The 16159-nt window shown below is 47.0% G+C and overlaps 1 protein-coding gene across 5 annotated transcripts in view; it reads right to left on the bottom strand.

Moving 5' to 3' along the window:
- The window catches only part of LOC142023834 (uncharacterized), a 260378-nt gene that overhangs the window by 4991 nt on the left and 239228 nt on the right, over positions 1-16159 (bottom strand). For 3 of the 5 annotated variants that reach the window (XM_075015186.1, XM_075015187.1, XM_075015190.1), the window contains 15 exons: positions 14293-14346; positions 12325-12378; positions 12138-12245; positions 11593-11700; positions 10340-10447; positions 6483-6536; positions 5601-5663; positions 4500-4553; positions 3363-3398; positions 2909-2926; positions 2456-2491; positions 2078-2104; positions 1707-1772; positions 601-772; positions 308-417 (listed from right to left, as the gene is read on the bottom strand). In XM_075015186.1, coding sequence (XP_074871287.1) covers positions 308-417; positions 601-772; positions 1707-1772; positions 2078-2104; positions 2456-2491; positions 2909-2926; positions 3363-3398; positions 4500-4553; positions 5601-5663; positions 6483-6536; positions 10340-10447; positions 11593-11700; positions 12138-12245; positions 12325-12378; positions 14293-14346 — 1068 coding nt within the window. The remainder of the gene's footprint in view (positions 1-307; positions 418-600; positions 773-1706; positions 1773-2077; positions 2105-2455; positions 2492-2908; positions 2927-3362; positions 3399-4499; positions 4554-5600; positions 5664-6482; positions 6537-10339; positions 10448-11592; positions 11701-12137; positions 12246-12324; positions 12379-14292; positions 14347-16159) is intronic. The other 2 variants (XM_075015188.1, XM_075015189.1) reach the window with 2 other exon arrangements.

The following is a 16159-nucleotide window of genomic DNA, read 5'->3' as shown; positions in this document are numbered from 1 at the left end:
AGGTCTCTTCCAGCCCTAGGATTCTATGAATCACTCTTGTTACGGTTTCAGACATAATATAGACAGCAAATAGTTTTAGAATGTAAGTGGGGAAGAACAGTGAGCAAACTTTTGTGCAAAACTGTTAAACCTGCAATGTAGGAACTAGTTCATGCACACTAATGCGAGGAAAGTGAAACAGCAGCCATAGATTCTACCTCCTTAGGCACAAGTCACCCTGCAATGTTACATACTGTCCCAAACCTCACTTCAGTAACAGCATTGGCAAGGGAAGCCCACCACGAGACAGTGTTAGAACTGTGTGTACCTTAGAGGCAGTGATGGGATTGAGGCATGTCTGTCCACCTTTGGTGAAGTTACAGGTGACTTGAATGGTGTCTGAAGAACAGCCAAGATTTGGGTCAATCCAGTAAGTACCTGAAAAAGGGAAGAAGAGTAGGTGAGTGAACCAGTCAGCGTTGCCCATGTATGAGATCCAGAAAGGTCTCAGCAGATGAAGTGATTTTTAATTCCTCTGCATAATGTAAACGTGACTTCAGCAGTCCCAGGAAAGGAGGCTTAACTGGTCCTATACATGTATCTGTCTCTTGTGCTACTTACCATCACCCATCTTCTGTTCACAGTTCATGAGGTCTCGACAGATGCGTGCAGGGTTCTCCTTGGTTCCCAGGGGTCTTTTGATGCTCTGGATGAGGTTGCTGAGGTAGTGTAGAGTCTTAAAGATGTCTCCTTCCTGGTTTAGCATCAGAAGGTCTGAATGTGGATAACTCTGCTGTGGGAGAGAGATGATGGCAGTCAATGCTGATTGTTGAGCTTCACAGTCTGAGAATCTGCAGCAAACTCACATCGCCTTGGCTAGACACAGCAGCAGAACCAGTAACAATGGGAACTAATCCCTTTGCGTTCTGGGGAAAAGCACCACAGGCAAAAGGCACAGGCAGGAAAAGAAATGACCTATGCCGCGCAGGGCAAACAGTCATAGCTATTCACTAGTGGTCCCCAAAAGTGAGGAGCAAACCATGGAGGACAGAAACCCTCTCCCTGCACTGGATTCTGTTCAGAGAGCACAGGCATTCTCTGATGGCAGCCCTGTCCAGCCCTGGCAAGAAGGTGTATTAGCTAAATTTTTGGAATAAGTCTTTATGATGGGGCTGATGGCTCTCCACCTTTTCCCAGCAGCAGAACACAAGCACTCTAGGGGCTGGAACTAAGGAGGGGCTTTAAAAATATTCATCTGTTCCCAGTGTACACAGTAGGGTTCTTTAGAAAAGTAACAATTCTATTGTAATGTAGAGCACACCTGAAGAGAGACATTTCGAATGTGGCTCAGATATGGAAGCTAAGCTACTTGTAAGCCCTTTAAATTATCAAGAGAACAAACATCTCATTAAAAAAAAAAAGCAAAAGAAAGGAAATATTAATACATGCATATGATTAACAAAGTCTAATCTTGCAGTCCTTATACAGGTAAAATTCCTCCTGAACTCAGCTGAGTAAGAGCCATGCTTTCAAGCTTTGCTGTGTATTGACAGAGGGATATGATCATGAAAGGCAATAGGGAAGGTGGAATCGCTTTACAGAAAGGGACCAAGATGATTGAAGAGCAGACAAGCTGGCATGAAAGGCTGTTTCCCTGCCTTAAGATTATGCCGTGCAGTGCTCTGCCTTGGTAGCAAGGCTTGGTAAGTTGAAAAGCATGCCGGTACCTCTGTTTTGAGTGCAGTGTTCGAGTCCATCACTGTCTGGAAAGCTGCACCAAAGTCGTCTTGCTGCTGGTGGGGAAAATATAATAGCAGCGTTTTAAGAGCTCATTAAACCTCTTCTTAACAGGAGCTGAGTTTGAACTGGACAATAGATGTTTATAGCTGGGTTCCTCCTAGCAGGATATTGCTTGTATCATCTGCTCAGTCCATGTATGTATGTATGTATGTATGTGGGGAAGCTGTAGGGTACATTGCGGGAGAGCAGGGAACTTGTGAGTTTCTGAGCTCCACATACATTCACACGTCCACATCACCCCTTAAGTCACTCTCAGAAAGAACAAAACTACTGTGTAGAATAAAAGCCAGCGACTTACAAAAGAAGCTGGAATTCTTGGTGGCCCCTAGAAACCAAAAGAGAAAACTGTTAACTGGGCCTGATTTTTATGATCAGTGAATAATATTGTCACAGAATTTTTGATCCCCATTTGAGATTATTGTTCTTTCCTGTGGGGTTCCCACTGCAGGGGGGAGAGAGTAGCAATATCATTTCCTATATTGCATGTCAGATCTATAGATCTCCAAGTGCTTTACAGCCATTGGTTCATTCTGATGCCCTGGGAGGTAATTTATCCTTATTTTACTGGAGGAGTCAAAGTGTGATTTCCACGTGAGTGAGCAGCCTCTTTGGATAGGGTCTAGCCACCTTTCATAATAGAGCTAGTCATCCTCTGAACCTTTTCCCATTTACGTACCGGAGGCCCGGGAAGCCCTCTTGGGCCTGGTGGACCCTAAAGAGAAAGGCATCAGTGAGTAAAATACCAGCACTTTGCAGAGAAATTAATCATCCTTGGATCCCAAAGAGAGACGAGCCCTCTCCCACATCTAGTCTCTCCCCAAAAATCTTCCAATTCTTCAAAATTTTATAGTCCTCCAATTCAACCCTTTGTGAAGACAGGAGGTGGCCATATCTTGCCCTTGGGCAGCTTTTTCTATGCTGTATTGACTTCTAATGTAACAATTATGCTGCTTCCATTCTTAATCTCCCATTTGGTGGCACCTCTCAGGTTCCATGTTACCTCCCATTTGTTTTACTTCCCCTACTATCCAGACATAGATTCTCTTAACTGTGCAGGACCTGACTTTGAACATCTGTTTATTCAAGCAAGGAGAGTGCCAGTGAGAAAACAGTTGTCTGAAATACTCACCCTTGGACCTTGCAAACCCTGCAGAAAAAAATCAAAAGGAGATTGTGACAAGACTGCATGTCTCTAATGTAATGTCTTTCATCCCAAGGATTCCCAGTGTGATTTAAAAGCTATATCATCTAGGAAAACAGCAAGAAACCAAAGCCCAGCATACTGCATAGCAACTGGTGGAAGGGAAATTATATTGAGGCAGAACCCCTGGCTATTTGAGAAGTGCCTTGGGGTCTTCAACGTCTAGGCAGAACAGAATGGGGCATCAGTTTATAAAAGTCTCCTTTGCAAAACATGCACGCAGTAGAACTGCATAAAACTCTCTGTATCTATCGTGGAAGGACAAAACTTGAGTTCGTTTTGCTCCCCTCTATTCCACTTGTCTGGTATTCTCTGTCTGTCAAATGTGAGAATAGCGTCCTGTACAGCTGAGGTACCTGAAGGATTCCGGAAGAGCACTTACCGTTTCGCCGCGGCCACCTTTGTCTCCTTTGGGACCCTAGTCGAAGAACCACAAAGAACGTGATTAGAATCAGGCAGGCTCCTCATAAGAGTAACCAGTTAAAGATCTGATGTGTTCTGGTGAGGAAAACTCTCCTCATGTGGCTCAGCTGTGTCTCTAAAGAAAACATGGCTGGTTGTCTTACGTGACTCCCTTTTTTGGGAAAAAAGTATGTAGCCTTAATGAAAATTCCCAGATTACAAGTGGAGTGAGCAAAAAGGAATGTTTAGCCAGACTTCAGCCTGGAAGCTTATAAACATGCCTGGCAATGGAACAGCTCTTTGTAATGGATACATAATGTATGCACCAGAGGTGTTGTATGGTGTCAGAGCTGTGGGGTTTTTACTACTCTGTCCTCCACCCGCTGACTGGGGTTTTACATATTCCTTTTCTTGGGACATCTAATTCAGTTCATTCCTCCTCATTTTTAAAACTGATGGACTAATTCTTGTATTTTCCCTCCGACTTCTTTCTTCACCTTTATCAAAACCAGTTCCTGTGTGCGTTTCTCTGCCCCCACCTTATGTTTTGCTGCCATTTTATTTGGCTTTGGAAGACTTTTTTCTTTATTTTTAGAAAGTTGTGACTGCCTTCCCCCTTTTGGGTCTTACAAGCTGGGGTGGAATAGGATTCCCAGGCCAGACCTTCAGAAGGGCTCAGAAACTAGCAGTTCTCCTTGTGATACTCGGCCAGATATTCAGAAAAACTCAGCACATTTGGTGCTAAACTCTTGAAAATCTCACTGCTTGCTGAGGTGCCTAAATGTGAGAGGAGTTCTCTTCCCAGTGTGGCTCCACCGCTTAAAAATAAATACGTCACCTATTAATAGTCTAATCTTTCCCATCCTAAACAGAGCTTCTGATAATTTATAAACTAAGAATACCCACAGTGCCATGACTGCAGCTTTTCTTTAAGCTGGCTTATTCTATGAAAATAAACTCTTTTTGCCCTGTTAATTCACATGAGTTTTAGGCTGTACTTGTACACGGCTAGGAAGTGCGAGTCCGAAACTTCTAAGGAAGCAACAAGTTGTTGTTTAAATAACCTCAATTGTTATGAGCTGTAAAAAATAAGGGCAGAGAAAAGAGACATACTTACAGAGGTTCCTGTAAGACCCAGAATTCCCAGTGGTCCAATAATACCCTCCTTTCCCTACAACAAAAAGGGAGAACAGACACTTTATGGACAGGGGTCTGGGGAACAGAAGTTACTTCTTACCAGACTACAGCTGTTGAATGTAACAGGGCTCCACACCCAGCACAGAAGTATAGCGATTCCCCCTCCTCAAGGCTGCTGGAGGTGTCATCTTTTCATTCCTCACAATGGAATCGGACACGTTGTAAGGGACACATTGGTACGCTACACCTTCTGCTGTGTTGAGAGCCCAAGGGCTTAAGGAGCATCCCCAGGGGCTCATACCTTTTCGCAAAGTGTCTTCCTGGTTTCTTTTTCCTCAGAAATCAGTCCTAGCCCTGGAGCCACTCTCTTCAGCCTGGAAACTAACTGTATCCATGGGATAGGTATTCACAGCCCAGCACTCCTGTCCTCCCTCCACTGGAAACCTCTTGAACCCCACGTTGCGACTTCCATAACTTCAGTGGACTGTTAATATAAGATCACTAAAAGGAGCCTGCAACAAGGAGACTCGCTAAAAGGAGCCTGTTCGTATGAGCTCACTAAAAGGAGCCTGAACAATGAGCCCACATGTCTGGGAAGCATTTTTTTGGAGAATTGAGAGTTCTCATGTTGGAGAATCTCGACTGGGGACCAACAACGTTGTAAAGCATTACCTTCTGGGTACCAGAGGATGTTGGACACGGCTAATTTACAACCTACCATTACACTGAAATTTACTGTCGTCATTTAAGGGGCCACCAAGTGATTCAAAACGGGTAGCAACATCATTTTCTTGCAGTAAAGGGGGAGTAGGGTTGTACTTGGTATGTTTGGCACAGTTAGACTGTGGTATTGAGACGAAAAGTAGACGAAGAAGGGTGGCAGAGGATCTTTTACATGCGCCACTGTATGATCCAGCTCAACTGCAGCTTCTGATTAAGGTGTATGTCAAATGGGCTGTGTTAGGCAGCTCACCTCACCTTTCTGTGCAGCTCAGGGTTTGGGGTATGGGCTGTCCTGAGAGCAACCAGCCGACCAGGGGAGACAAAGTGCTAAAATGAGAATAAAGTTCCCAGAACTTACCATGACCCCTGGTGGTCCCCGTGGACCCTGGATTCCTTTGAACCCAATATCTCCTGGTGGTCCCTGTGGATAAAAAATCAGGTAGAAGTCCTGAAAGACCTGCAGCCGACGCATACACAGCTTGTTCCAGTAAAGGGCGGAAGGGAATGCCTGTCTTACGGAGACACCAGAGCAGCAGCAAAGGTAACGTGGGTCTTTTGGGTGGGCAGGCAATATTAGCAGGGCAGGGCAGGAGCCATCTGGACCACCTCTCCCCACCTCCAGTGCCCTGGGGTTGAGTGGGGGCAAAAAATGCATGCCCAGCTGCTCTGTCCCCCAACCCAGCACCACCAGCTGTGGTGTGGGGTTGGGGTTTGTCCCAAGCTGCCTGGCACACCCTCGGAGGAGCATGGTGGGGGTAGCAGGGCTTGCCCAGTGCCAGCTGCAGAGAGGGTGGTTGGGCTGCAGGGGTGTGCACCACTCTGGCACTCTAGCTGGGGACTGGAGGTTGTGGGGCTTACAAGCCTCCATGCCCCCAACCTGCTCCCTGGCAAGAATGCCAGATGGGAGGAGCAAGTCAAGTCCCTGACTGGGCTCTGGGGCTGGAGCGCTGGACTGGGGCAAGCTCCGACGCTGGACCTCAGCAGGAGGGCGGTGCAGGCAGAGCAGGGCAAGCCCCGATGGCCTGACCCTCTCTCCCCAGATGGAGTGCTGGAGCTGGGCTAGTCCTTTTGCCCTGACCCTGCTGCCTGGCAAAAACACCAGACCAGCTGAGCAGGGCTGGTGCTGGGACAGGAGCCAAGCTGGGGTGGATGGGCCTAGATGCTACACGGGTGGCTATGTAGTTACTTGTGGCGATGCCACTTCACCGTATAGCCCAAGATGTACGAAGAGGTATCTTACCTTTGGCCCAAACATGCCCGCAATGCCTGGGAATCCTGACTCACCGAAGTCCCCCTAGAAATAGCAGCCAAGCAAAGACAAAGCAAAGAGCAACGAATTTCATCTTAAGTGGCACTTACGGTCGTTTCTGTTTCTCTCTAAGTCTGGAATTATGACTGAAGACGTGGAAATGAAATCCACTTTCTGGACAAGAGAACTGGAGCTTCCTATCTGGGGGAATGCAGACCTTAGCATAGGCTCTTTTCCCACTGCCAAGTTGCCAGGAGGTAATAAGGTACCGCTTGGGTGTTTGAGCCACAGCCAGGGGGGAGAAATGTCTGTTCCATGAACTGCCCTTAAAGCTCTCACTGGCCTGTACCTTTGCACCATTCCAAACTCTGATAACTTTCAAATGAAAACCCTGTTTTGCTCCTTAACTCAAGCCAAGGTGCTGACTCCTCATGAAAACTCATTTCAAGGTGCAGCCGTTTTCATCCGGCGAAAGGCCTGTGCTCAGAACTTTAAAAGGAGGGGAAAATAGGCCTCTTTGGCTTGTCATTCTCATTTTCAAGGAAAAAAATAATATTTGACCATTTAGGGGAGAACACATGTAAAATCCCATTTCATTGGTCAGCCGGGTTGGGGGCTGCTGGGAGGTTGTGGACAGGGGCTGCCCTGGCTGGAGTGCCCTGCTCGTGGGGTGCTGCGGATTGGGGCTGCTTGGCCTGGGCTGTAACGTCCCTTCATATGGCCCTGCTGTGGGTGGGGTGCTCCAGCTGGGCCTGAGTAGCCCCGATCCTGGTGCATTGTGGGTGGGGGTGTTCCAGCTTGGCCAGGGCAGCCTCCTCAGCCATCTCTCTTCCACCAGGGCTGCTGCAGATGGGGTTATTCCAGCACAGCTGGAGCACCCCCCCACCCATGGTGGGCCTGTGGGGCTAGAGCAACCCCTGCCTTGTAGCCCATTCTAGGTAACCTTTAACTTCCCTCATCATTATGACACATATAATCAATATAAAAATGGAAGAAATAACAAATCAGCATGTGAACGCTCCAAGAGCCTCCTCCTCTTTGTATGCTGAGATACAAGCTATTTGGTAGCTCTCTGCTAATTGCATAGGCCAAGTGACTCAGGATGGCTGGGAAAACATTAGGAGAATGAGTTTTGAATCCTCATCATGAGGGATGGACAAGTGCCTTGTTCATCCCGGCTGTAAATAGCTTAGGTGATGAGAATTCCATGACTTCTCTTACAAGGCAATTTCAGAGTCTAATAGACCTTGCTGTTAGGAAGCTTTTCCAGCCATGGCAGTGAGAAATTGCTTGGCAAGTTAGAGCTGTTTAATCTGTGGAGTGCAAGAAGCCTTCCAAGGATGCAGAAAACCTTAACTATCCATTTAAGGCTCCTGGAAAGGAAACACATTACTGCTTCTCCCATGGCAGGAAACTCTTACTCGACTGAGTAGCTGGCAGTGGAAATAAATGCAAAGCAGGAGGAGTTCTAGAAGAAAAAGGGATGTGCACTAAGGTACAAGAACATTTTTTCCAAGAGGCCTGGATCAATATTTATACAGCAACCTGCAGGAATGAACCAGGGGTGCACGAATTTGCCAGTCGTATACACAAAAAAGAGAACATGAGACAACTTGACTCTGCTTATTGATCCAGGAGCCTGTGACCTCCTCGGCCACTTAGATGCTTCTTCTAGGATGGTGGTGCAAACAGCATACTCATTTCTTGCACCCTGTTTGAGTGACATTGCCCTCAGAATGAGGGAAGGCAGCTCACCCCTTCCAGAGGGAGAATCAGGTCCAACATTGGCATAGACAGGCATAAACCTGATCTTAACACCTTACTAGGTATCTAGCCAGGTCTCAACTGCACTGAATATCACATTGCTTGTGATGCTTGCCCTATCTTGGAAGGGGAACAAACAGGACAGCATGTGTACATATTTCAAACACTCGAAGATCCCGGTGGATGCAAAGACAAACGGATGTTGAGCAGACAGTGTCTTGTTAGGTGTTATCTAAATATTACGGTTAGTGAGGGATGCAGAAGTATTTGTTGAGTGTTGACAGTTTGCTCTCCCCTGGACAGAAGGCCAAGGAGTTTACCATCAAGCAATTAAAACTCCCCATCTGACATCTGCGATAGCCTGATACACAGCATGAGGCTAGACAAGGTAATCTTACATGTGGAATACATAACAATAAGCAGCAGCAGCAGCCTGGTGTAGTAAAGGGGTGTTTGGATTCCTTTGTTGAGGCTGATGGATTTTGTGGCTTTCAGGGACCCCCAATCCCTTGCTTGTCATGGGAGGGTCGGCAGAGCAGCTGGGCAGCATAACTACCAATGCTGCACATGCACAAGCTGTGGTCACGCTACTGCCTAAAAACAGGAGTGTAGTTACTCTGGGATGGGTGCTGACTTCAATTGTTCATGTACAATCCTACTCGTCTCCCTAGGTACATGCTTGGGTGGTCAGCCTGACCTGCCCCAGTGGTGCTGCTACTTTTTATGCATTAGCTCAAGGAGAGCTAGCGGTTGTTTGTCTATATGCAGTGGAAATTACACCTCCCAACCGCTTCTGATATTGCTCTTACAACTGCACTGCCACTGATACCACCCCAAGAGCTATCCTTATTGCTACGTACTACAGTCAACTCTTTCATATCTATCATCCAGAGCTCTCCAATAACCAGCCTTTTAACTATAAATAAATTTTAGTGACGTTTTCCATAAGTACAGTATAGTGAGAGTAAATACAGTATAAGTTTACAGTGGACAATACTACTGTCGTTGGTAAATAAAGTACTCTGCATATCTTTTGGTTTGTTTCTTAATATCTAATCTTGTTTTTTCTTTAGTGTGATGCATTGCTAGGTATACACCTCTCTATTAACCAGAATGTTTGAATATCTGGTGACCTCCCAGTCCTGGGGCTGCTAGATATGAATCATAGACTCCTCCAGCTGGAAGGAACCTCAGGAGGTCATTGAGTCCAGCCCCCTGCCTAAAGCTGGGTTGAGTCTAACTAAATCACCCCAGCCCAGACTTTGTCAAAACGGGACTTAAAAATCTCTAGGGATGGAGATTCCACCACCTCTCTAGGTAACACATTCCAGTGCTTCACCACTCTCCTCGTGAAATAGTTCTTCCTAATATCCAACCTGGACCTCCCCCACTGTAACTTGAGATCAATGCTCTTTGTTCTGTCATCTGTCACTACTGAAAACAGCCTCGCTCCATCTCTTTAGAGCCCCTCTTTAGAGTTTACTGTATTCCTAAATCTGCTCTGTCAAGTGCAAGCTGCAAGGTTCCTCTTATAGCTTCCTTGTCCTAGGTCAGCTTACCCATCACTAATTCCTAGAGGTAGGGGTGCTGTGTAGCAGGATAGATCCCCAGGAGGGTGATACACCTTAATGGCTGCACGCTGTGTGACATTCAATTATGATTGACAAGCTTTTGTACGTAGGTGCAAGTTAAAGTGTGAATGAGCTTGGTGGTCTCGTCTCAGGAGCTAGCAGCCCCAGCCCAACATTAAAGTGCCCACGTCCTGAAGCAGCAGGTCTGCACTGATGTGTAATTGCACCTGTTGGGTGCAGCGGCTCAGTGTCTTATGCCATTCCACTCTCTCATGTTTGTGAACACCAGACTTGTACAAATGTCACTATTTGAAAGAGGAACATGGAATGAGATACACATTGTGGAAGGTGCACAGAGTTCTACCACCACCAGCCCTTGCAAAGCACGTGCTGAGATTGTGTAGCTGTGCTACAAGAATGCAGGTGGTACAGCATCCCAGGAACTCCCTCCTCCTATGCGCCGCTGGGAGCAGAACTACAGCAAGACACCATTTTTAAATTAACACAACTAACCGGCTGTCCTTTGGGTCCCAGCTCTCCTGGGCTTCCTGGGAGTCCCATTCCTCCTTGGGTACCCCGTTTCCCTGTTGGGCCCATCTGCCCAGGCAATCCTCTTTCACCCTACAAAGGGCACAGAATTAAAATCATTCCAGGGGTCAGCCGTTAAATATAAGACCATGCAACAGAAACGACCGGAGTCAAGGTAAACGTGACAATGTAGAAAAACAATGGCCACGGGGGTAGAGAAAGTGGCTTTATCTGTGTGTGGCTCAGACTAGGTGCAATAATGGTACAGCATGAAGCCCATAATGGACACTGATGTGTGCCTGGAGATAGTTTGCCAAGACCTGCAGGTAGAAGCCCAGCTGTACAAGGTAAGCCCCAATATAGCTTTGAGCGGGGTAAGGGGCATGCTCCCCCATCGTTTACACCTTTGCCTGCCTGCTTGTCCTGCCCACCCCCAAATTCCCTGTCGCTTCTCCGAACAAGGCCGGGGACTGATGATTAATCCATCTGAAATGCTGAAATGCTGCAGGAATTCCAAGATTTTGGAACAGTAACTTTAATCCAAAAGTTGCAAAGCTAATATTTGCCCTGGCACTGACTTCTCAAGTCAGAGACAACAAAGAGGTGTCCAAGACCCAGCATCTCCCCTCCCACTGACTGTGCAAAGATCCAGTGATAAAGCCTCAAGCATGTCATCAGTGCGGACAGTCTGTTATTTCTATCCATGGCCACTGAGGGGCAGTAAGTGACAACTTACTGGTAATGCATTAGATGACTATAATTTGATTCAAATTCTTCCTGCCTCTCCGAACCCAGATGGAATCTCTCTATTTACAGTCTCTTTCTTACAAATGGCTAAATCATTCCTGGGCCTGGTTTGTATCCCATGAGCCACCCGGGACAGGGCAAGAATCAGTGAGAAATCCAGGAGTCACTACACAAGACTTTCACTGCTTCCTCTGGCTCAGAATCAGGGCCCTTTCACCATACTAGGTCCAGCAGTTCAAGCCCTCTCGGGGCTTGCTGGAAACCCAGCCACGTGAGCTGCTTCTGGCAGTAGAGCCAGCTAAGATGCCAACAGTGCCCACTTCCACGGACGCAAAACCTTGCAAAGTAGGTGCCTGAGCATGCACGCTAGGCGCTTAGTCAGCTGAGTTTCCTAAAAGCAGCGCAGGCCAGGCTGCGTGAGCTTCTTGCCACCTTCCCAGGGGCACTGAAGAAAACCACACAATAGTACCATTGCGGGGATGGAAACTGACCTTAAATCCTGGCGGCCCCTGTGCTCCTGGGAGACCAGGTATGCCTGGATTCCCTCGTTTTCCCGACATGCCGGTTGTGCCTTCTTCCCCATCAGCTCCCTGTTCTCCCTGTAAAACAAGTCCAGGAGAGAATACAGAGGCAGTCACCCTGTCCTCCTGGGTACGCGTACCACTTTGAGGAGGCAGCCAGAGCAGTGTGACTACAGCTACGCTGGGTGCGCGTGGGCGGCGTGGCGTGCGTTTATGAATGGCTGTGTGAGCATGCGTAGATGCACAAGATTTTACAGCACATGGATCTGCGCATCCAACAGCCTGTTGGGCTGGTTGAGAGAGTCACTTTACTTACAGACTTGTCCACATGGAGACATCTGCCTGGGTTTGTAAGTGTGAAGTCAGTGCAGTGGTGTACATGGCTCACTCTGTGTATATAAGACAGCATGGCTATAGCAGTGTGTGTGTCAATTTCTACGGCTTTATCCTTTGCCCTTCCCTCCTTTGGCGTAGTGTTTGCTTAAGGTGTCCCGACACTAGTGGTTCAAACTTACTTGCAGGCCAGCGGTGCCATCCTTCCCAGGCACACCGTCCACTCCAGGTGAACCCTCCTGGCCCTGCCTTCCAACTACTCCCCTAGGACCAGGTAACCCAACCGGACCCTACAAACACAAAACAGTTAGTGACTGAAGCATTGGGATGCCTGGAACTCGTAAAAGGAAAGCCTGAGTTTTCACCTACCGGTGAGCCTCTGCTACCAGCGGCACCCCGGGCCCCTTGCTTTCCTTTTTGACCCTAAAGGAAAAAAAAAGTTTGGTCATGATCCCACCTGGGAAGCCCATTCTAGCCTGTGCAAGGGAGAGCTGTTTAAAAAGGAGTCCTATCAGGTCCGTTGCTACAGCAGGAGGAGACGAATTATTATTTGCTGTTATTACACATGGGTTTCTAAGGCTACATCTGCACGGCAGCCTTATTCCGTGAGAGTTTATTTTGAAATAACACCGCTACACACACAAAATGCATTTTGAAACAGCTCTCAGCTATTTTGAAACACAGCATCTACACACATAGAGCCTATTTCCAAATAGGGCCATTAGACACACTGGGGCGTATTTCAAAATAGGCTCTATTCCCTTTCTACACAGCCCCTATTTTGAAATAGGCGCTATTCCATGTAGAATGATGCTTACCCATTTCGAAATCAGCCAACTGCTATCTTGAAATTATTTTGCAATAGCAGTTGCGTTGTGTAGATGCTAGGACAGTTATTTCAAAATAACAGCTATTATTTTGAAATAACTATGCTGTGTAGACCTACCCTACGAGTTTCTGGTTCTCTGCTTTAAGGGCAGGAGTGACTAGCCAGAAGGAAAGGCCCTACATTTTCCTAATATAGAACAGATGAGGACAAATACAGCAGCAGGCTGAATTTGAGAGCGAACTCCACCGCACTGGCATGTATTAAGAATGAGATACACAAAACTCCTCTCATTCATCATTCCTTGGCAGCATCACATTAAACCAACAACCAGTCCTTCTCTGGGGGACTCAGGGAAAGGCTTATTCATGGTGTCTGATGGACAAGAGAGTTCCTCCCCGGCCTGCACTGTAGGAGGGTAAGAGCTTACTATGATAAAATCTGTAACGCTGATTTGCTCAGAAGGGAAGGGTGAGTGTCCTGCAGTGGATGCAGTCCTGATTATTAGCCAGAAACAAGGATTTACTCCTGCAGTGCAAACTGGTCTCATCACCTTTGCTAGGACTGAGACGTTTTGCAGCTCTGTCGTGCTACAGCATTCTAAAAAACTAAAGCCCATGCTTCGCATATCACTTCTCCATCTGCAGACAAGGCTCTGAAAACCAGGCCAAATGTTGAACAAGAGCTACTGTTACACATTAGAGTGGTGGGCAGTTCCAGCTCTGCTATGAGTGAGAGGGCATCTCTCTCTCTTTGAACGCAGGGGCCAGTGAGCTCTTTGCCAAAATCATCTATTGTAAGTCACTTGACAGGGCATTGTGCCAATTCCCGTATCTGCCAGGCTGGAATGTGAATTAGCTGAGTACCAAGGTCATGCTCTTCAATTTAGGCAAACAAAGTCTCTGGTGGCTAATGAAGTGGGAAGCTGCAGCACTAGACACACAGAGAAGTAGAAGTAGATATTGGTATAAATTCAGTACCGAGAGAACCACATGTGGTGGTTTCTCCTGTTGTTGGGGAGCGGTAGGAAGGAAGGACCCTTCTGAGAAGAAGGGAAAATAGAGACTTGTGTGGATAATGGACTTTTGATTTGGAAGATTTTAAGCTAGAAGTTTTGTGGTTGAAACCTAGCTACAGAAAGAGACACTTGCCTGGTTCAGATTTCCCCCACCCCAGGGGCAGACATGCAGATTGTGGTCAAGAACAGCACAAACTGCAGGGGAGTGGGAAAGAGGGACAAACCACGGCAGTAATTAAGGGTTTGCCTGGGATTTATCTATGGTGCTAGAACTGTAATTTGCTTGATTGTCTCCAGCCCCATAAAGCCGACAAACTCATGGACTTGGATACTCAGTAAATCAGTATTTACAGTCTTCCTATGGGGTTCTCCATGATCATTTCCAGCCACAGACCAACGAACAAGCCACATACTCTGGGAAAAATTGTAACAGTTCTGATTCCACTTCAGCCTGAAGCTTTGGATGCCGTACATCCACCTTCCTGAAACCTACCTCTTCACCTTTGGAGCCTTTTGGCCCTGGCTGGCCTGGTGGTCCAGGATCCCCCTAGAAAAGATCACAAAGAAAATCTGCTCAGAATACTTTGCTGGCAGCATCTTGCGTGCAGTATGAAGAGCAGCATTTGCAGTGTCCCTTACAGCACTGACCATAAGGAATCAATTAATGGGAGCAGCCTTTTCACTCACAGCCCTACTGGGGAGCAAGGAGTCAGAGCCCGTCTCCAGAGACAATTTAACAGGGTGTCATTTTGGAGAAGCAGCAGTCTCCCCCCTTGCTTGGTCTGTGATTGGGATAACCGCTGTTTGACCTTGAGCTCTACTGCAGAAAAAACACAATAAAGAGCAGGTAATAGGATCAGGGCCCTCCAGCTCTGGGTTTTCAAAGCAGAGCCAGTAGTTTCTGCAACAAATGCCACAATGATACTTAATCATGTTTGCCACCTCCTCTCTCCTGGGCCCCTTTCTCTCCCTTGAAGCTAGATTTCAGAGGTTTCAAAGTCAGCTATGATGGGGAGAGGATGAGAGAGAAGGAAATTGATCACTGTTTCAGAAATCTGTAACATTCTCCTCCCCATCACGTGGATATGCCCACCCCTTTTCCTGTTCATTGTTTTAGTGGATTTTGCTGATGGCAAAGCAGCAGGATGTGTATTCTCTAACCATGAGACACCCTGGACTGGTTCCAAAGACCTGTCTGCACCTCTCTCTCATTGTAGTTTTTAATTGTCTGCTGTTCCGGAGCCTTTTGTTTCTATACCTGCTTCACCAGAGCAGCCTGCTTCTGTTGATTATTATTAATGGAGCAGAACCTCAGCACATTTAAACTGACAAAGCTCCGCAGACTTCAGTGAAGTGATGTTGCTTTATATCAGCTATTGATCTGACCGGAGGGATCTGATGCACAGTTTGTCACTGTGTTCCCCACTGTTCAGTGGATGGAATGGCAAGACAGCCAGGCCAATGTTTAGGGCTGTTTTGCCCCTAAACCATGAGAACATCAGGGCAAAGTGCAAAAAATACTTATGTACTTGCATGTCTAATTTACAGGCACAATCACCGTAATTGTATGAGAAAAAAAAATCTAGTACTTGAGCATGAGACTAGCTGGTCGGTGGTTTGTCTGATCATTTGTGTGCATATACTCACAGTACTCGGGAGGAGGGATCGCTCAGTGGTTTGTGCATTGGCCTGCTAAACATGGTGGTGTGAGCTCAATCCTTGAGGAGGCCATTTAGGGATTGGGGCAAATAGATGTCAGGGATGGTGCTTGGTCCTGCCAAGAGGGCAGGGGACTGGACTAGATGACGGACCCCCCAGGTCGCTTCCAGTTCTAGGAGATGTGTATCTCCAATTATTATTATTTTTTCATCACTTATAAGTATAAACTAGCTGCAGTTGCACACAGCCCCTGGAAGTCCAGGTTTTAAAAATCAGGCCTTTATTTTTAACTGATTTTAGGCTTCAATAAGCATGCCAGACTAAGAGCAGGGAAGCCTGGGCAGCGGCAGGACAAACTTATTTCACACTGCTCCACCCATGGCCTTCATCTTAGCTGGATGGGCTTCTGTCAGAGTGAGAGGGGACCAAGGGGCCCCCTAATTTTTTCCATACACGTGTGGATAAACTTTGTTGCGTGAACCAAGGCATGTACGTATGTGCACCACCAGTAGTGGGAAGCATTTGAATCTCTCCTGTCCATGTGTGCAACTTACAGGGAACCCTGAAGTGGGGCCAAATCAGTCTACAGCCAATGAGAGGTGGGGGCTTATTGTGATTTATGCAATGTGCACAATTGTCCCGTGGGAACTGGCCAAAGACAAAACTCATTCTTGTCTAACCCCAGACTTTGTAAAGCATTT

The sequence above is a fragment of the Carettochelys insculpta genome, chromosome 21 (genome assembly GCF_033958435.1).
Source record: "Carettochelys insculpta isolate YL-2023 chromosome 21, ASM3395843v1, whole genome shotgun sequence".
Classification (NCBI taxonomy): domain Eukaryota; kingdom Metazoa; phylum Chordata; order Testudines; family Carettochelyidae; genus Carettochelys; species Carettochelys insculpta.
The sequence above is the reverse complement of the archived record's forward strand: the minus strand, read 5'-3'. Positions and strand labels throughout refer to the sequence as shown.